This window comes from Notolepis coatsorum, assembly GCF_963971535.1.
Source record: "Notolepis coatsorum genome assembly, chromosome: 5".
Lineage (NCBI taxonomy): Eukaryota > Metazoa > Chordata > Actinopteri > Aulopiformes > Paralepididae > Notolepis > Notolepis coatsorum.
In genome coordinates this window covers 99,842,922-99,865,312 of record NC_140169.1, presented here as the reverse complement: position 1 = coordinate 99,865,312, position 22,391 = coordinate 99,842,922, and the positions used below count along the sequence as shown (strand labels likewise).

At 42.0% G+C, this 22,391-nt stretch overlaps 1 protein-coding gene across 1 annotated transcript in view; it reads left to right on the top strand.

Moving 5' to 3' along the window:
* Positions 1 to 22,391, top strand: part of coq8aa (coenzyme Q8A-a) — an 89,938-nt gene that overhangs the window by 34,091 nt on the left and 33,456 nt on the right. The window contains exons 2-6 of the mRNA XM_084314554.1: positions 6,772 to 6,873; positions 7,223 to 7,317; positions 7,623 to 7,894; positions 10,552 to 10,759; positions 16,981 to 17,047. Of these exons, the coding sequence (XP_084170680.1) occupies positions 6,777 to 6,873; positions 7,223 to 7,317; positions 7,623 to 7,894; positions 10,552 to 10,759; positions 16,981 to 17,047 (739 nt within the window). The 5' untranslated portion in view covers positions 6,772 to 6,776. The remainder of the gene's footprint in view (positions 1 to 6,771; positions 6,874 to 7,222; positions 7,318 to 7,622; positions 7,895 to 10,551; positions 10,760 to 16,980; positions 17,048 to 22,391) is intronic.

Below are 22,391 nucleotides of genomic sequence, written 5' to 3'. Positions count from 1 at the left end.
GCATAAAAGAAATATTTTTTTCATCAATACGTTCCCGTTTTATACCATGGTGAATATGAGTGTTATATCGGAATGATCTGGGATAATTCCTGCAAGGCTATTTATAAGGCGCTAAGCTAATAACGTTAAATCCATTGGCGTTTCGTCCCTACACACGCTAGAGTTAAAAATCCAAATGCATATGATGCGTATTATGTTCCATCATGAATGCATGAAAGGGGGGGGGGGGAAGTAGTTTCTGATTCATTGCTGAGTCAAATTGCTCTTACCTTTGGCCGGTTGGATTCCAAAAAGAATTTTCCAATTATTTGATCGCCATCTGGTAGATCATATGTCCATTGGCCCATGCCATAATCCTTTACTGCATAATGAATTCGGCATCCCAAGAAGTATTCCATGTGATCGAGTGAAGTCCTCGCTTCAGACTAACAAAAAAGTCCGCCCGGAGCGTAAACAGTGTGACACCAGGTCTGCAACAGGGGTTACTGCATTCTCGAGACAGCGCCACTACCAGGATCTGCCCGGTACTGCACTTTCGGAGTCCCAATATGCCTTTTCCAGCCAAAATACAGCTCTGTTACAGTGAATAGGATATTAATATCGAGAGAAAAAAGAAAAACGAACCAAAAAACGTAATATTTTACGTGGCTGGCACCCAGCGGTTGTCGGGCAAACACGTAATATTACGTGGATGGTACCGAATGAGTTAAATCAACTCAGGGTATAAGACAGGGTTGCTCAATGTCTGGTACAGATGTAGCCCTTAGGACGGTCTACCACTGCCGAGTGGTTTCTGGTGGTTGCCGTATTAATGGTATTGTTACTTTTCATCTCTAGGAAAAGGGGATGGGAGAAAGCCGGTGCTGAGGGTTGTGTTCTCAGCTGAATTTTGTTTGCTCATAAAATGCTTAAAATGTTAAATATATGAATTCTGATTCTGTTTTTGTCCTATCCACTATCCGTTCAACTTAATGGAGCAACTTAATTGGGCAGTTTCTCCCCTCTCCTTTAATCAATACAATGGATTCAGTGAACCGTATTTCCCCAAAAGACTGGCACGCGCCTGTGGATTGCTATAATAACATTGATTCTACAGACATCCTCAGAATTAATTAATTATAATAATAATAAATACAACAATATTTGTATCATTAACAATTACGTTTTACATTTATAGTCATCGTGATGTCCGAAAATGAATACAAGCACTACACAAACAAATGACTGAATGAATAAATAAATAAATGAGACAAAAGACAAGTTTAACGAATTCCATATAAATCGTTAATTTATTAACATGCAGCAGGCGGCTTGCTGTGTGTGTGTGTGCGGACGTGCCCCGAGTCTTGGGTCTATTCATGTGAATATTTAGCATTTTGCTACTCAATTTCTCAATATTCTGAAATAGCTTCATTCATCAGTAGTGCCGAATTTCTCAGTTATCCGCTTGATATAATAAATCAAAAGGTCCAATCTAACGAACTTCGTTTACTCATAATTGCCTGCTGCTGAGTAAAAGTACATGAACAAACAATTATGTTCCATGATTTTATTAAAACTCATAATAACAAACTGCCTATGAATGGTTATCGAGCTGCGAGCCAGTCTAGTATGCAGTGCGAAGCAGTTTTCTCACGTTGCATATTACAATAAAGTATTTGAGAACTATCTAAAGTCTGGCAACACCTTGGCAGTCAGGTACTATACTGTAGACCTGTGTGAACAAGTGTTGTAAAAAATATCGAAAAATCGATACATATCGATTCTGAATATTTAAAACGGTTTCAATACTCATTTCCCGAAATATCGATATTTAATTATTCATAATTTTTTTTTTTAATTAACTTTTTTCTTTTTTGTATAAGGAAGTTACATTGTTCATTTCAATACCTGTAATAGTACAGTAGTCCACACACACATACATGTGCATTCAGTTAAGGCGGAATATGACTGTTCAAACAGTTCAGTTTGTCAGGTACATGCAACACAGATTACAGTGTTTACATCTGTCTGCTTGAGAAAATACCATGTTCTGCAATAAAAATTATTGAAGTGAGATGAACAGTTATTTTTAAATGTGTGATCTAAAGATAAACAAAGGGTTTTAAAAGTGTTATATTTATCTTATCTTATAGTACCAGAGAGAAGCTGAGGAGAATCAACCAGCAACAAAAGCAAAATGTATTTAAATTTTTTTTTTTTTTTTTTTAACCTTTTTCCCCGTGGTATCGAAAATGGTATCGAATATCGATACTTTTCAAGGTATTGTATCGAAGTTCGAAATTCCAGTATTGTGACAACACTAGTGAACAAACCACTGTTCATGATTCTGCCTACAGCCAGGACTCTGGCTTTTCACTCGCATTGACATGCTCTCTCTCTCTCTCTCTCTCTCTCTCTCTCTCTCTCTCTCTCTCTCTCTCTCTCTCTCTCTCTCTCTCTCTCTCTCTCTCTCTCTCTCTCTCTCTCTCTCTCTCTCTCTCTCTCTCTCTCTCTCTCTGTGTGTGCAGACTTTGTTCTATTCATGTGAATATTTGAAGCATTTTTTTGTTTGGTAAATAACCTCTCAAGAACACTCATTGGACCTCTAAACCTCCTCTAAATAACATAAGAAGTTTGTAAAGAGGAACCCTACGATTTTAGTATGAATATGTGAATGAAAAAGTATAACGTTGCTACACCCTGAACAATAGATACTTGACGTTGAATGGGCCATAGTAATGTCAATTTAGCAATACAATTTAAAAAGTTATAGCCCTGCAAAGAAGGGGAACTTCTCCATAGACAAATAGAGCTGGCGTGGGATGGTTTATTGTGAATATAAGCCTGGCGACCAAAGTGTTAAGTTGCCAAAATGATGGGTTAACATTCCAGAGGGGGGAGGGGAGATCAAGCCCTGCTGCCTGATGATGATGCAGCGTGAATGTTCATGATGCTTATTGACTCTCTGACCTATACTGTACCAACAGTGGGCTCACAAAGTAAACTGGAGCTGCCGACAATGTAAAGGTGCGTTGCCTCTAAACCTCAAAAATTCGTTGATTGAGAAAGTTAAAGCACGATATAATGTTTGCAACTGGGAGGCAGTTTGTGATTGCATCAATATGGCATATCCATTGCATCTTTGAGTTTGGTAAATAAATGCTTATTCTCTTATAATTAGTCAGTCAGAAGTCAGTCAGAAGATCCTTAAGAACTTCTACTCATGTACAATAGAGAGCATCCTGACTGGCAACATCACCTCCTGGTTTGGGAATAGCACTGCACAAGACCGAAGCAGACTACAAAGAGTGACACGTTCAGCCGAACGCACAATTGGAGGGGGGCTCCCCACCCTCCAGAACATTTACAACAAGCGGTGCAGGGGCAAGGCTAAGAGAATCATTAAAGACTCCAGTCACCCGAACAACTGCCTCTTTGAACTGCTGCGGTCAGGCAAGCGATACCGGAGTCTCAAGGCGAGCACAGAAAGACTCAGAAGAAGCTTCTATCCCCAGGCCATCAGGCTGCTAAACGAACAATGAACACTACACAACAACCATCAAACGCACATAGCACACACATCCACACGCACACACTCACTTTAAACAAACACACTGTAGCACCCACTCCACACACTTTATAGCACACACTCACTTTAAACAAACACACTGTAGCACCCACTCCCCACACTTTATATTTATTGATGAAGGATTGCACTACAACTCGTACACCTTACTGTAAATTGTACCTAAATTGTACCTCATCCCATTTCAGCTTTGCACTATATAGTATTGTACATTAGTACACTGCATAGTATTGTATATTATATGGTAACTCAGTTACGTCTATTCTGCATCGAACATTGTACATATGTCTATACTGAACACTGTGACCTCATTTTCTACTTCTAATTTACATGCTATACTATGTTATTTGATACTATCTTGTCTAGCACAGTCTCTGGAGTGTAACAGTAAGAAGCATTTTGTATGAAAGTATTCTGTACTTCTGTATGACAACTATTAAAGAAACTTGAAACTTGAAACTTATAAATACGACTATATCTGTATGTATTGGTGTGCGCCTGTGTTTTTAAAGCTCCATTTGGAAGAAATCATTGGTGATTGCGCTCACATTCTACAGACATCCTCGAATATGTAAATAAATCATTATATTATAATGAATTTCGTTTGCTCATAAAAGTACAGGGACAAACATCGAATAAAAAAATGGAATCTAATCATCTAATCTAAACTAATCATGACATTTATGATATACATGACATACAGATATGCAGTACTGTTACATTTGTGACATACAAGATATGCAAATATACAGTACTGTTAAACAGAGATCCTAACAGTAAATACATACGAGGGGGAGGGAACTGTACATTAGAACAGCAATCAACCTCAAAATGAACCCCGTTGGCACCGCGGTATTATGGTAGACAGTCCTAATGGCTGTAACTGTATGCACTTTCTATTGAACCAATGTTGCACAATGTTCGTTTTTTAGCATCAATGGCCTCTTTTTACCTGATTTTAATACACATTTAATTTGATCTGCATGTATGCAGATGCTATTATTGTCATTGTTAAAAATCAGCAAGATGTGGCAGCTTTGGGTATACCATTGTTGAAACCTTTTAGCTGCAAAAGTTAACTGAGCAAAGAGTGAGGCTATAGCAGTTGGGAGGTGGTCTACAGGTCGTCATCAATTGCCAGGAGGATTAAGCTGGAAGATGGGTGGCTTAAAGTAACTGGGGGTTTACTTGGGAGATTATCCGAATGTAAAGAAGAACTGAGAAGGAGTGGTAAGAAAAGGTAGAGGGGAGGTTGGCCAAGTGGAGGTGGCTGTCACACATGTCATACAGAGGAAGGGTTCTATCAATAACTTGGTTGCATCAACTCTCTGGCACAGGTTGAAATGTATGGAACCCCCTGCTGATTTATTAGGAAAAGTGCAATCTATTATGGTAAGTTATTTACTGGGATAAACTGCATTGGGTTCCACAGAGTGTACTTCATCTGCTGAAGGAGGAGGGGGGTCAGGGGTTAGGCTATGTGTCCACTCAAAGCCTTTTTTTCAAGACGGACCGCTTTGAAAAAAGAAAAAAAAAGTTCTGAGCGTTTTTTCTGAGGCTCGCGCCAGCCGCGGCTCCACCCCTTCCTCGATGAGTTACATTGATGAGCGCGCTCCTTTTCCAAAAGTTGAACTAGTTTCAACTTTATGAGCTGGGAGCGCTCCGCCAAAAACGCTGCCGCCCAGAGCTCATAAAACGCAAGGCGCGTCGCTGGGAAGAGGAGCGCGCCTGTCGCTTCTCCAGCATAGAAATGAATGACAGAAAGGAGCTGACAACTCATAAAACGTCGGCTATGGACACAAGCCCTTAGTGCACCTGGAGGGTATGAAAGCAGTTTCTTTATTGCAACATATCCAGCGGTTTTTAATAGGAGGTGATGATGTCTGGAAACCTGTAATGAATGCTTTTTAAGGGGAGTGGAAGGTGTGGGCATCTTTGTTTTTAACAGACTGTAATTTTGTACATTGTGTACAATTATGAGAGTCTTTTTCGAGCATGGGTTTTTATTTAAATGGAACAGACTAGAGTTAGAAACTTCACTGTTAATATATGGGGCCCGGCTAGACATTTAGGACAATAGTAGAACTTCACAATCACAATGCAGATACAATACTTCTGAGGTCAGCCTGTCATACCCCGAGACATTTTAAATGCATGGACTGAAAAATATAGCAACAAGGAGCGGGAAATGTTACGGGAGTATTTCAGTGGGAACAGAGAATCCTGATGAGGGGGATCCTTTGGTTTGTTCAAATGTTGCATCTGCTGAACTTTATATGTTGAATGGAAAAAATATGTATAAATATTGTGTCAAAGCTTTGAATAAACCCCACTGTGTGGAGAGAGAGACTGAAGATGACTGTACGCCAATGTGGGGAGTGCTGTATAAACCAACACAAGAGGTCGGGTAACCTTCAGTGGAGAATTTAGGCAGTTAATAGTTTTGTTGCAAAACTAAATCCCACAGTATCCATTAGTTGTCATTTTTGTCAGGAACCAGAAACAAATGTTCACTGTTCCTTTTAAAATGTAAAGGGGCAACAGTGGCTCGGGAGGTAGAGCAGTCGTCTGGTAATCCGGAGGTTCCCGGTTGGATTCCCTCTCCTCCCCGGGCAGCGTGTCGAAGTGTCCTTGAGCAAGACACTTAACCCTTAATTGCTCCTGATGAGCAGGTCGGCACCTTGTATGGTTGCCTGCACTGTCAGTGTGTGAGTGAATGGGTAAAATGTGAGGAACAAATTGGATAAATTTGGATAAAAGCGCTATATAAATGCAGCCATTTACCATTTAAAAGACTTGAAGGTCTGTTTGAAACCTTGAGGAATGTGTTTCTGAACTGTGGTGAGAGTTGGAGTGAAACGGCTTTTGTGTTTGGTGCTCGTTTCAAAAAAGAAAATGTAATGAAGTGGCAAACGTTGAATTTTGTTGAATTGGCCATTTATAAGAGCAGGAACATTCAAATAGAAACTGGCTCAGGTGATGAGCTGATGCCTATGTTTAAGGCATAAGAGGCAGGTCAGAGTGGTTTTTAGATTGTATTCACTCGTGAGGCTAATGTGTATTTATTGAATTGTATTAAAGAGTCCCTGTAGGGATGTAGTAGGCCTAAATAAATCTCTTTCTCTCTCCATGTCTGTCTTTCTCTCTCTCTCTCTCTCTCTCTCTCTCTCTCTCTCTCTCTCTCTTTCTCTCTCTCTCTCTAGTCAGTATGGCAGGTGATATGCAGTTACTGATGAAAGGTTTGGCCAAGTTGAGCAAGGCGGTCGTTGAGACGCAAAGCAGCGTCTTGCGAAACGGCACCGGAGGTAAGTCTGGAGTCCAGGGTGTGTGTGTGAGAGAGAGAGAGAGAGAGAGAGAGAGAGTGAGTTAACACATGGTGCTTTGACTGTAAAGGTGTTGAGTGTTTGGTATGTTACACAGTTATAAATATGGACAAACACACACACACATTTATGTATGTATTAGTTTATTTATTTATGTACCAGTAATGGTTGATTCTTTATTTGTTTGTTTATTTATTTACCAGTAATGATTGATTATTTATTTACTAGTAATTATGTATTTGTTTATTTATTTACCAGTAATGATTGATTAGTTATTTACCAGTAATGATTGATTATTTATTTACCAGTAATGATTCCTTATTGGTTCCAGGATTTCCAGGGGTTCCAGGGGGCATTGGTGCTGTGGCTCAAAACCTTCAGATGACCGCTGAGCAAGGCATCACAGCAGCCATGACGAAAATTCAGGTTAGTGTGTGGATGTGGTGTGTGTGGGGACATAATTACAAAAAAAATAATTTAATTGAATAATTTAAGATAATTTTTTTTAGCATTTTTACAGCTTTCTTCCTGGTCAGACATGACCAGCAGAGAGAGGAAGGTCGTGAGAAGATATGGGGGAAAGACATGCAGCAAATGTACGTCGGGTTCGGGAGACTAACCCGGGTCGACCTCGTAGGTCTGCAGTGCAGTAACGTGGTGCGCCACCATGGCGCCCGTGGGGACATAATTTAAGACTGAACTAATGTTTCTGTCTGTATGTGTTTCTCTAGGAGCTCTCCGGTCAGCAGCAGACGACTTCATCAGATTTATCAGAGTATGACTTCCCCCCCGACGACGCTGGATTGGCTGGTTCAGAGTTACAGGAGGAAGGGGCGGGCTTTACAGTATCAGAGGAACCAAGGATTGGTGGTGAGAAAGTGTCCAATCCAAGCATGGCAGCAGCGGGAAGTCACACCCCTGGGAAGTCATCATTGTTTGAGGGCTACAAAGATCCCAGCATGCAGTTCGGTGGACAGACCCGCTCATACCACCAGGACCCACGGTAAAAAGCAGCGCTCCGGAGTAAAAACACACTTCACTGTCACCCACCATTATTCTCAATACCGGCGCTCCACAGGGGTGCATACTCAGTAAATTATTCTGAAGCAAACGCATTGGTATTCCCACCCCCAACTTATCTGATTGTGTCACCTTATCCCTTATCATCTTATGCCTTAACCCTGATCCCCAAAGCACTCACAATCAGACCACCCACTCTACCAGCACCTAGTCCCCTTCCTTTTGTCAGTAGGTATAGTCTACCCATGTGCAGAAAGGCCTTCCTTCTGGCCGTAGGTATAGACTACCCATGTGCAGAAAGACCTTCCTTCTGGCCGTAGGTATAGACTACCCATGTGCAGAAAGGCCTTCCTTTTTATGTTTTTTGCAAGAACCTTTTTCCCACAGCCATACGTATAAGATTTAAATGAAAAAGACCTGCTCTAGAAACACTTGTCTACCTCTCATATGTTCAGCCCTGCTCTAGAAACACTTATCTACCTCTCAGGTGTTCAGACCTGCTCTAGAAACACTTGTCTACCTCTAATGCCTGTTCTAGAGACACTTATCTACCTCTAATGCCTGCTCTAGAAACACTTGTCTACCTCTAATGCCTGCTCTAGAAACACTTATCTACCTCTCAGGTGTTCAGGCCTGCTCTATAAACACTTGTCTACCTCTAATGCCTGATCTAGAAACACTTATCTACCTCTAATGCCTGCTCTAGAAACACTTATCTACCTCTCAGGTATTCAGGCCTGCTCTAGAAACACTTGTCTACATCGAATGCCTGCTCTAGAAACACTTATCTACCTCTCAAGGTATTCAGACCTGCTCTAGAAACACTTGTCTACCTCTAATGCCTGCTCTAGAAACACTTGTCTACCTCTACTGCCTGCTCTAGAAACACTTGTCTACCTCTAATGCCTGTTCTAGAAACACTTATCTACCTCTAATGCCTGTTCTAGAAACATTTATCTACCTATCAGGTATTCAGGCCTGCTCTAGAAACACTTGTCTACCTCTACTGCCTGCTCTAGAAACACTTGTCTACCTCTAATGCCTGCTCTAGAAACACTTGTCTACCTATCATGTGTTCAGACCTGCTCTAGAAACACTTGTCTACCTCTAATGCCTGTTCTAGAAACACTTATCTACCTCTCAGGTATTCAGGCCTGCTCTAGAAACACTTGTCTACCTCTAATGCCTGCTCTAGAAACACTTATCTACCTCTCAGGTATTCAGGCCTGCTCTAGAAACACTTGTCTACCTCTACTGCCTGCTCTAGAAACACTTATCTACCTCTAATGCCTGCTCTAGAAACACTTGTCTACCTCTAATGCCTGCTCTAGAAACACTTATCTACCTCTCAGGTATTCAGGCCTGCTCTAGAAACACTTGTCTACCTCTACTGCCTGCTCTAGAAACACTTATCTACCTCTCAGGTATTCAGGCCTTCTCTAGAAACACTTGTCTACCTCTAATGCCTGCTCTAGAAACACTTGTCTACCTCTAATGCCTGCTCTAGAAACACTTATCTACCTCTCAGGTATTCAGGCCTTCTCTAGAAACACTTGTCTACCTCTAATGCCTGCTCTAGAAACACTTGTCTACCTCTAATGCCTGCTCTAGAAACACTTATCTACCTCTCAGGTATTCAGGCCTTCTCTAGAAACACTTGTCTACCTCTAATGCCTGCTCTAGAAACACTTGTCTACCTCTAATGCCTGCTCTAGAAACACGTATCTACCTCTCAGGTATTCAGGCCTGCTCTAGAAACACTTGTCTACCTCTACTGCCTGCTCTAGAAACACTTATCTACCTCTTGGGTATTCAGGCCTGCTCTAGAAACACCTGTCTACCTCTAATGCCTGCTCTAGAAACACCTGTCTACCTCTATAATGCCTGCTCTAGAAACACTTAAACACCTGTCTACCTCTAATGCCTGCTCTAGAAACACGTATCTACCTCTATAATGCCTGCTCTAGAAACACTTAAACACCTGTCTACCTCTAATGCCTGCTCTAGAAACACGTATCTACCTCTCGGGTATTCAGGCCTGCTCTGGAAACACTTGTTTACCTCTAATGCCTGCTCTATAAACACTTGTCTACCTCTAATGCCTGCTCTAGAAATGTCTCAGGTTTTTACATGTGTTTTAGAAACTCTGCTCTGCCTCTCAGATGTTCAGAGTCTCTGTATGGAGGACTAGAGAGGTGAATCTCCAACAGCATGTGGTGACATCTGTCTGTTGCTCAGGCAGAGATAGATTTAGAATGAAAACACGCTGGCTGATCCCGCACTGAGACCCGGAAATCGAATCTACATTCAACAACTCAACTGTCAAGCCCTCCTTTGAAAAACGAATTGTAAAAAAACAACAACAAAAAAACTAAATGAAACACAGTTGTAGTTTAGCTCCTAGAAGAATGGAAAAGAGAACATTTTCTGTTAAACTGACATTGTCATATTGCACAAATCCTTATGAACCAATTCTGTTTTGTTTTATTCTATTCTATTCTATTATGTTATGTTCTATTGTATTCTATTATTCTGTTCTGTTCTATTAAAATCTATTCTGTTCTGTTATTTTCAGTTCTACTCTATTGTATTCTATTGTGTTTTAAATTATTGTGTTCTGTTCTGTTGTTTTTCTGTCAGGCGTTTCCTCGGACACCCAGTTCTCTACCAGCAGGGTTCTAACAGGCAGGTCTTGGGACAGCTGTACTTCCACGACCCCATCAGGCAGTTCTTTGGACAGGCAAGGTGCTATCATCAGGACCCCTCGTCCACATTAGGGGGTCTGAAGGCGGAAGACATCGAGAAAGCCAGAGGGAGCAAGATGATCCAGAAACCACACAAACAAATGGTACGCTCCAACCAGGGTAAACAAACAAGTAAGTAAGTAAGTAAGTAAGTAAGTAAGTAAGTAAGTAAGTAAGTAAGTAAGTAAGTAAGTAAGTAAGTAAGTAAGTAAGTAAGTAAGTAAGTAAGTAAGTAAGTAAGTAAGTAAGTAAGTAAGTAAGTAAGTAAGTAAGTAAGGGGGTTGGGTAGGAGTGGGGGGGGGGGGGGGTGGGTAGGAGGGGTGGGTGGGCAACACTGTACAACTGTACAAACAAAACTGTACATTGGATTATTGACAAGACCATACTTGGTAATTTACTGTACATTGGAGGCGGTTGTGTTCGGACATTTACAGGGGCCAGTTTCGAGTTGCAGTCTCCCTTAGGTGTTTTTTGAGAGTGTTTTTGAAAGTGGGTAGTGATTCACATTCCTTTACAGCTTTGGGTAGGGCGTTCCACATTGATGTGGCATAATTGCGAAACGTGTTTAGTCCCTTGTTTGAGCCGAATCTGGGTTTAACATGATTTGTGGAGCTCCCTCTGGTGTTGTGATCGTGATATTCACTGACCTTTGGGAAGTATTTTGACATGTACATGGGTACCTTGGTCGTGTAGTGTATCTTGTAGACCAGGCCCATTGCAAGTTGCTGTACTCTGTCGTCTACTCTAAGCCATCCTAGGTTGTCAAAGTGGGCAGGGGTGAGGTGGGTTCTAGGAGTAAGGTCAAGCAGTAGTCTGAGCAGTTTGTTTTGAGATGTTTGTAATTTTGTTTTTAGCGCCTTTGAGGTGCTTTGGTACCATGAGGTGCAAGCATAGTCGTAGTACCCTTGAATGAGTGCTCCTGCTAGAGTCTTCAGGGTATTCTTGTTTACCAGTGAGGAGATCCGGTACAAGAATCGAGTTTGTTGGTTGACTTTTTTTATTACATTGGATGCCATTTTGTCACAGGAAAGATTTGCCTCTAGGATGGAACCCAGGTAGGTAATATCTTCTTTCCTTGTGACAATATTGTCACCCACTGTAACTGAGAAGCCGTCGGTCTTGCTGAGTTTGTTATTTGAACCGAAGAGAATGGACTCTGTTTTGCCCATGTGTAATGATAGTTTGTTATCAGCGAGCCATATGCAGATTTTGCCTAGTTCTGAGCTGAGGGTTTTTTCAACCTGTAACTTGTTCTTGTCAGAGACCAGCAGGGCTGAGTCGTCCGCAAACAGGAACAAGTTGCAGTCACAAGCTGACGACATGTCATTTGCATAAATTAGGAACAGTAGCGGACCTAGTATGCTTCCTTGTGGAACACCACAGCTTACTGTGAGGGGGGGGGATAGTGTACCGTTTACCTCCACCATCTGCTCTCTCCCCTCCAGGTAGGATTGCATCCAGCTCACTGATATCAACTATCAAAACCAATTGCTTTTAGCTTGTCAATCAGAATGGTGTGATTGACAGTGTCGAAGGCCTTTTGTAGGTCCAGCATGACCATGCCGCAGTATTATTTCTTAAGAAATAATAAGACAGTAAAGACCCTAACCCTATCAAAAGTGTATATTTTCAGCACTATGTTTGTTTAGCAAGGATTTTAAGTGTTATTAGCGAAATATGAGCTTATAAAAATCTCTGCGCATTGCATCGGAAACCGGATGATTTAGACACAAGGACATGACATAGATATTTTATAAAACTACACTACCCAGCTCACACCAGCCGCAGTCGTTTGGTGTGAAAAAAAGATATTGACATGAATTTTTGTGTTTATATCTCACGGGTCGAACAAACCTCAATGCTATTGCAATAAAATACAGCATATGTTGTTTCTTTACCTTTGTGTGAATGTCTAGCAAAGAAACACGCCTCAATCCGGTAAAGAAAATGGCTGAGCTATGGACATTATACAAAAGTAACTGTACTTACAGTAGATTTAATTCACAGTCTTTGCTGCCCTATATCGGGCGCCTGGTGGTACTACATCTAGATTTAACTCTGCCATTGGAAAGAGGAGGATTGGGCAGATCCATAGAAGTATGACTTGGCCATAATAAGGTCATTTATAGGCCTGATATTCTATATTCTATATTCATATTCAAATCAAATCAAATCAAATTTATTTATAGGGCCCGACAACACACGTTAATGTCCCCATGGGCCGTACAGGTCTTCTTTAAACAGGTCAAGAAGACAACATAACAATAAGTCAAGAACAGAACAAGAACACCATAGGGTCCAAACATTTTTTAGATGAATGCAAATAAATGAAAGAATGCAAGCACTCCCAGACATACCCCACGCGAAGGTAAGGAAAAACTCACTAAAACCTAACAATAGGGAAAAAAGCTCCACAGGCAGTGTGGAGGAGAGAAACCTTAGAAGGGCCGTTCAAGGGGGGATCTCCCTTCTTAGATGTTGGTGATAGTAGTGTTGCAGACGGACAGTTGGTAAGCATGCACTCATGTGTGTGGTGAAACACAGATGAGTGCATGCAATAGCAACTGTACATTTTGAAAAATTAAAGATAGAGCTAATAGCGATAGCAACTGAACATTTTGAAAGATTAAAGATAGAGTTGATAGCGGATCTATTTGAGGCACAGGGGCGGCGCAGAGAGGGTCACGTCCTCCCCGTCTTAGTCACGGGACATTCAACACTCCGGTCGTTGCTCAGGGACAGCCGGAGACAGGGAGATAGGGGGTGGCGCAGAGAGGGTCGCGAACTCCCCGACATCATCGCGGGACATCCGGCACTCCGGTCACCACTACGAGACCTCCGGAGACAGGGGGGCACGCAGAGGGGGTCGCAATCTCCCGGCCTTCGTCACGGGACGTCCAACACTCCGGACAACACTCCAGGACAGCAAGTCATAGGAAGACAGGGAGACGGGACAGGCGTTAGACAGCTCATGAGATTGTAGTAGGCGGACATAGCAATAGATACAAGTGGTAGGCATATATGTGAATGGAGTAGATATATGAAGTAAGCGTATTATGTGAATAGAATAGAAGTACTTAACCCAGCAATGAAACCGCGTTGACTGTTAATCTGTTAACAGTCTGTTAATCAGTTGACAGGACCACGGACAGACGGCGGAGAATAACTGATCCAAGGCCTCGGAGGTGCATGTAGAGCAGTCACTACAAGCTTGGCCAAGACCCCGAGGCATCCATCACCTTGGTCAGCGCCAGGAGACGGGTACTCAGAGAGAAGGGGGAGGGAGGGGGGGGGGGGGGAGGGGGGGAGAGGGGGGGGGGGGGGAAGAGTTAGAGAGTTCCCATGTTTGTGGTGCTGCAAAGGAGCAGACATGTAGTACCCTGTAGTGCCATGTAGTACCCCGTAGTGCCATGTAGTACCCTATAGTACCCCATAGTGCCATGTAGTACCCCGTAGTATCCTGTAGTACCCTGTAGTGCCATGTAGTACCCTGTGGTGCCTTGTGGTACCATGTAGTACCCCGTAGTGCCATGTAGTTCCATGTAGTGCCATGTAGAGCTATGTAAGCCATGTAGTACCCTGTAATGCCATGCAGTACCATGTAGTACTCTGTGGTACCATGTAGTACCCTGTACCCTAACTAAACTACCCTATAGTAAACTACCCAGTGGTACCATGTAGTACCCTGTACCATAACTAAACTACACAGATTAATCTAAAGGTCAGTCCCCGACCAGGTGAGATCAAGGTAGGTTGAAGGAGAGAGAGAAAAGATGAGTCTTAAGCAGGGATTTAAAAGCTTCGACAGAGCAGGCGCCCCTGATGACGGCAGGTAATTTGTTCCACAGGTAGGGAGCGCGGTAGACAAAGGCTCTGTGGCCGGCGGATTTCTTTTTAACCCTAGGGGTCGATAGAAGCCCCGCATTTTGTGAGCGCAGAGCACGAGCGGGCGAGTATCGGGAGATGAGATCGGATAGATAGAGCGGTGCAAGCCCATTTAAAATTTTGTAGGTGAGGAGTAGCACTTTAAAGTCAGAGCGGGCTTGGATAGGAAGCCAATGTAGGGCGGACAAAACTGGTGTGATGTGATCAAATTTTCTAGTTCTAGTTAGTATCCGTGCAGCCGCATTTTGCACGAGTTGAAGATTTTTGATGCTTGAATTAGGTAGGCCTGAAAAAAGTGCATTACAGTAGTCCAGACGTGATGAGACAAAAGCATGAATCAGGGTTTCAGCATCAGCCAGAGTTAAAATGGGGCGTATTTTTGCGATATTACGAAGATGGAAGAATGCAATTTTGGTGACTTTTTATATGTGCATTAAATGAGAGGGAGGAATCAAAAATGACTCCGAGGTTTTTTATGGTGGAGCTCTGGGATACATGACAGGTATCAAAGTTGAGGGAGATGTCCTGAAACAGGCCTCTGTGGTTTGGGGGGCCAACAATTAACATCTCAGTTTTATCTGCATTAAGGAGTAGAAAGTTTTGCGACATCCATTTTTTGACGGCAAGCAAGCAGGCCTCAAGGTTTTGTAGTTGGGAGGAATCATTTGGCTTAATAGGTATATATAATTGGGTGTCATCAGCGTAAAAATGAAAGTTTATGCCAAATTTGCGTATGATATCGCCGAGGGGTAGCATGTAAATCGAAAATAGCAAAGGGCCCAGGACAGAGCCTTGTGGGACACCACATTGCACTGGGAGGGTCTCAGATGTTAAATCATTATAGACCACGCAGTGTGTTCTATCAGTTAAATAGGATTTAAACCAAGCTAGTGCGAGACCCCGAATGCCAACATGGTTCTCAAGCCGACCTAGAAGAATCGAGTGATCGATAGTGTCAAAGGCTGCACTGAGATCAAGCAATAAGAGCACAGAGGTGAGGTTTGAGTCAAGAGAGAGCAGTAAGTCATTTGTGACTTTGGTAACCGCCGTTATATTGAATGTGTCCGGATGGCAAAATTCTGTACTGTATCTACAAAAACCTTGTAAATCATCTGCCCTTTGTTCATTTGCTTAGATTTCTTGTACACTTGATCTTGAGAAGGTGCTGAATGAGCTCATTTTCTCACTTTTGGTTCATGTTAGCATGGTGTTATTCACCGTCAAAGATTAAAAAATAAAATAAAACAAATAATAATAATTCATATTCTCCTTTGGTTCATTACAATTTACTCAAGCATAGTAACAGACACAATATTGCCGACACTGGGAATACATTCCACGAGGTCCATAGATGTCCCTAGATACCAAAATCATGCAAATGGATCTTCAATTTACTTGGATATGGCTAGGGCTTAACAGCAGACAGGGAGGGAGCTACAATACGCGATCTAGGAGCAACATGGCGGGAGAGGAGATTCATTAAATAAGAGGGAGCCAGGCCATTGAGGGCTTTGAAAACAAATAATAAGACATTAAAGTGGATCCTGTACTGGACTGGGAGCCAGTGAAGGGAAGCTAAAACAGGGATGATGTGGTCTCTCTTTTTAGTGCTAGTCAGCATTCTGGCTGTAATATTTTGTACAAGCTGCAGACGGGATACAGATGACTGGCTGATTCCTACCTACAGGGAGTTGCAGTAGTCTAGGTGGGATATTATGAAAGCATGGATAACTTTCTCCAGGTCAGTAAGGACAGAAGAGGCTTGATTTTTGCGATGGACCTGAGCTGAACTAAACTGCCTTTGATGGCAACGCAAGTTGACCTGTTTATCAAATTTGAGGTCTGGGTCAAAGATTACACCAACATTTGTTATCTGTGATTCCAGATATGGAAATAGATGGCCTAAGTGTAGAGACGGTGCTTTGTGGATTTGGGGGGGACCAGAAACAATTATTTCTGTCTTGCTGTCATTTAGCTGGAGAAAGTTATTTGTCATTTGTATGTGTGTTTGATGTCCTCAAGACAGTTGGTGAGGTTTTGTAGGAGGCACAGGTTTGTAAGGAGGTAAAGCTGAGTATCATCCGCATAACAGTGAAAGGAGATGTTATATTTGCAGATTATATGACCTAGAGGGAGCAGATACAGAGAAAGGGATGGGCCCTAGAAGGGAACCTTGAGGGACCCCACAGGTGATGGGGGCAGAGGAGGAAAATAATTGGTCTATAGAGACTGAAAATGTTCTACGCCTGAGGTAATTGGAAAAACAGTTGTTAATTGGATAACCAAATGGTACATTCCAACCAGGGTAAACAAACAAATGGTACTTTATTGGCATGCATTTCAAACAATTAACAGTATTTCCAAAGCAGTTTACTACATATTACAATTTTAAACCTTCAACAAGAAAACCATCTTCTCTCTCTCTCTCTCTTTCTTCTAGTTATGTGAGAGAGCCAGAGAGAGAAAGGTTCCAGTTACAAGACTCGGAAGATTGGCAAATTTTGGAGGTAACAGACAGACTGACTGTTTGCCTGGCTGACTGGTTGACTGGTTTACTGACTGACTAACCAACACACCACAAATCGCCTCGGTCAGTCATTGCCGATACAATCTGAAAGTTCCTTTATCCACATTCTCAGTGTCGGAGCATCCATACTTTTCCAACATAGTGCAGCATCCATACTTTTCCAACATAGTGCAGTATCCATACTTTTCCAACATAGTGCAGTATCCATACTTTTCCAACATAGTGCAGCATCCATACTTTTCCAACAACTTTTTCCAAAGTTTAGTCCGTCTCTGAGTTTGTACAAAGTGCTCCGGATATATCCCAAGGTATACAAAGTTTGGCACTTAAAGGTATTTCTGACAAATGCTTTAACCTTTTAACAGGTGGGGGCCCGGGAATGGGCCGCCATGCCCGTGTGCGGAATGCACGAAAGTCACAGCACTTTGCGAACGTCTAGCGGCTCAGGCTGCATTTCTCACTAAACATATAATAAACCGTTCGAAATATCTATTTGTTGCAGTTTTTTGCAGTAGTAACTTCAGAATGTTATTTTTCAAAAGAGACCAGGCTCGGCGGCTGGGTGGCGCAGCGGACTAAGTGCTCATCACCAACGCGAGAGACACTGGTATCGAATCCGGCTGTCAGCGTTGCCTCCGGCTTGGCCGGCCGTCATACTGGCTCAATTGGCAGAGTCAGCGGGAGGGAAACCGGTGGGGTGGTATTCTGGTCGTTGTAAACAGCGACTCCTACAGGTCGGTCAGGGCGCCTGCACAGCGAGGGAGGGAGATGGCGAGGGTAGTGTGACCTCCCACACGTTACACCTCGCCAATGAGAGTCCGCGCTGGCAGGTGAAACTAACGCTTTTTGTGTACCACAGGGACCGCACAGAGGCCTTGGAAAAGACGTCAACGTTACCTTTGACCTGGAAATAATATAGGTGTCAGGCAAGCAACCCGCACGAAATGCGCATGCTGCACAGAAAACACGTAATATCTCGTGTTCCAGGAAACTAGACTGGATTATTTTGAAACGGGACGGATTTTAGCCTGGGATTGCGCAGGAACGATGGTATGTAGAAATAAACGGTTTGTTCCCTGTTGGAGTATAAATATTGCCTTTCAAATTAGCCATACTATTGTCTACATAGCTATAATATAGAATATATGATGGGTCTGCAAACATCGTGAAAATGGTCAAAAACGCTGGCGCCAGGGAGTACAGATTGAAAAACAGCGTGGCAATCAATGAGTTAATATAATAACATCACATCTTAATGATCACATCTCATGACATCACATCTTAATTATCACATCTCATAACACCACATCTTAATAATCACATCACATGTCATTACATCTTAATAATCACATCACATGTCATTACATCTTGCATCTCATGACACCACACCACAATCTTTTTACACCACAGTGGAGGCAGAGATTAACTAACTCTTTAGAAACGTTGTTGCTTCTAGTACAGATTGTTGTGTACACCCACACACACACACACACACACACCACACACACACACACACACACACACACACACACACACACACACACACACACACACACACACACACACATATACACACACTTGCACTGTCTCCTACCTGTAATGTAATGCCACATAGCAGTTGAGTGTGTGTGCGAAATAGAATATGACAACTCACTCAATGTCACCTCGGCTCCCTGACCTGGGAGTGAACTGTTTCCCTCTCTCTCTCTCTCTCTCTCTCTCTCTCTCTCTCTCTCTCTCTCTCTCTCTCTCTCTCTCTCTCTCTCTCTCTCTCTCTCTCTCTCTCTCTCTCTCCTCCTCTCTCTTACCCCCCCACACACACACACACACTGTCTCTCCCTCTCTGTTTACCAAAGAATGTGTGGGTATATTTATCCTGAAACTCAGATTACATAATAGTTATATAATGTGCACATGCAAAGACACACACACAGAGACAGGCAGACAAATATACTACAATAAGGAAAGATGACACACCTCCTCTACAGTAGGCCTGTAGCTGGACCAAAGATACTATACTAAGGAAAGACAACACACCTCCTCTACAGTAGGCCTGTAGCTGGACCAAAGATACTATACTAAGGAAAGACAACACACCTCCTCTACAGTAGGCCTGTAACTGGACCAAAGACACTATAACAAGGAAAGATAACACATCTCTACAAAGACACTATAATAAGGAAAAATAAAACGCCTCCTCTCACAACATCACATCTTAACACTTTCATTGCCAACAACGCTATATGTCGTTTGTTCATGCTGACCGTTTATTGCCAACGACGCCATATAGCGTTTTTTTTTAAATTATTATTAGCGATTTTAATTCATATTTCATCATTCTAGTATCACGTCAGTGCTGCAAACTCTCTCTGAGCTCCATTGGGAAAATACCGCCCCCTATCATCTCCTGGATGGTAATGCACCCTTTTGGAATGGACTCGATGCAAATTGATGAGAAAAGAAAAATCCGGAATCCACATTTTACTTCTCATTGTGGCCCATCAGAAGAGCGTGGAATACATATTTACAGTACCCAACGCTGAATCAATAAACGCGATCGATATTTGGAATGGCGATCAGGAATTGGAATAATCTTTTTGGATAACATCTGATCTGAGGTAAGGAATCTATTTTACGAGTCTTAGGATAATCAGAGCTGTTTTCACAGAAACATCAACGTGTCCCATATGCGTCGCATGAGCCGCGACAAGCGCCTTCAATGACAGTTTATGCATTCGCAAATATGAGAGCTCTGTCATTGAAGGCGCTTGTCGCGGCTCATGCGCATGTGCGGGCGTACGCGATAACTGCCGGCGATAAGGGGGGCGTGCTAGCGTAGGGTCACGTGGGCTTAGTGGCCAATCAGAGGAACCCGGAAACCGAACAGCGTTGTAGAAGGCATATACGCGTCCCATATGTGTGTGTGTGGCTGTGAGTGTGTGCTCGCTGATCAGGAAATGAGAGAATATATTTTTCAGCCCGCTTCTGTATCGTGCATAAGTACACATATACTATCGATAATCTAGCGTTTATTTGAAAACGATTCATAAATAGGCCGAAAAATTTCAACGTTTTTTGTGTATGCCAGAATATTCCAGTAAATGCCGTTTATCACGGAATCTTTATATTTTCCTGAAAAACGAGGGCTTTTCAAAATGCTATAAAACGGAAATTAACCGATTTAATAAAAAATTAAATAAAAATATCCGTCTCGACAATGTTGACTGCAAACAAGTCATTGATAAGCGACGGGGAGATTAGACACATAGCCATAATTTAAGACAGAGATTATGCGTTCACAACGCTATCATTGAAGTGGGTGCTGGCATTCAACGGCGGTAAGGCGCACCGCATCGCCGGTAATCAAAGTGTTAATGATCACATCTCATAAGGAGTATGAGAGTGTGTGTGACACTATAATAAGGAAAGATAAAACACCTCCTCTACAAAGACACTATAATAAGGAAAGATAAAACACCTCCTCTACAAAGACACTATAAAAGACATGATCTTTTATTACAAGCTAACAGGAGGGGACATTATATTTTATTACACATTGACCTCTTAAGCCCGAGTGGTCCGTATTTTCAGCAATACGTTTGTTTACCAATGGTTTAAAGTGTTATTAGTGAAATATGAGTTATAGAAATCTAGTGGGGAAAAAGACGAAAATGTACTCGTCGACCAGGTTTTTTTAATTTTAAGATTTAAGTTTTTTCTTAGAATTATTTAGAAATGTGCTAATTGTATGTCTATTAGTGTTTTGTTATCATGATGTGTTTAAACCAGGGATGTCAGACTCATATCAGGCAGTGGGCCGGATTTGTTCAAATGAGACCTCATGAGGGCCGGGTTAGCCTACTTGTTGTTAAAATCACATTTGACACATGGATCCTTGTATTGTATTTAGGCTATATTTGAAATCCTTCAGGCCTACAGATCAATGAGAAATTGCATGTGGCACAAAACGTAACAAACCATGTACAATTACATAAAGCAGAAGAGTTCTGCAATAGAAGTGGAACAGAAAGCATTTTCCTATCCATGCAAATAGCCAACATTTCAAATAGAAGAGAGAAGTGCAACAATATAGATCAAGTGCCATAGAAAACATGTTTCTTATTCATACATATAACAATAACTAGGCTACATAGTGTATTTGAACATCTGTTTAATTGATTAATTATATATTTGAAAGAATGCAGATTACAGTATAGCTATAAAATGCCAAATGTCTGTCCCATTGTACCAATCAATAGGATATATTGCATGTTGGCTGCATTCTTTCAAATGTATAATTAATCAATAAAACAGATATTTAACAAATAAGAAATACAAATGCCACAGAAGGCATTTAATAATAATTATTTTCATTCATTCAATCATTTCCAATAATTGCATATTGTGTTTGAATATATGAGTAATTAGGTAATTATACATTTGTCAAAAATAGCTGGTTCAGATATGCTTAATCAGATGAATCCAGTGCGCTATAGTAGGCCTAGAAAAGGGAAGAAAATAAGACTGAGACAGGGAGGGAGGGAGTGAGTGGGTCATTCTACCAATGGACTTAGTGGTCTGCAATATAAGTGCAATTGAGTGTGGAAAAGGAAGAGGCTACTTACATTGTCACTTGCTGGTCGACACCTGACACTTTTTGGCTTTTACCACCCCGTCGACATCGGGACCAGTTTCTGGGCAGTTGTGATTTTCATTATGTCGTTTAGATGTCCGTGTGTCAGACGATTGCGCAGTTTGGACTTGTTAATGTTCATCACAGAGAACGCCTGCTCGCATATAGGTATGTTGTCCCAAACATACAAAGTATCTTTGATGCAAAGGATGTGATCTTTGTGTAATTTGGTGTCGGGCATTGATGGAAGCTGATCCAAACCAACGGATGCAAATGTATCCTTCAGCGGTGCCGCTACACTGCAGTTCAATCAGCTCTATTTGGAGTTCCTCTGGCACGTCGGATGCGTTGGTGGTGAACGGAGAGCGAAAAGGTGCAAAGTCCTTCTCCAGTTGAGTGAAGACAGTGAATAGATTGTCAAACTGGCGTATACGCCTGAGAAACATGTTCTTGTACGTGTCCATACTCTCATGATTGACAGGTAGATATTTTAGACCGGGGAAGTGGACTGTGTTGTCCTGGGATAGCTGCGTCTCCCACAGAGCTAATTACATTTTAAAAGCATGAACGCTATCATAGTACTCTGACGAGTTTGTTGCGGCCCTGCATGCTAACATTCAACACATTTAAGTGTTCTGTAATGTCTAAAAAGGCAAGATCCCTAAGCCAGTCTGGATCATCCAACTCGGTC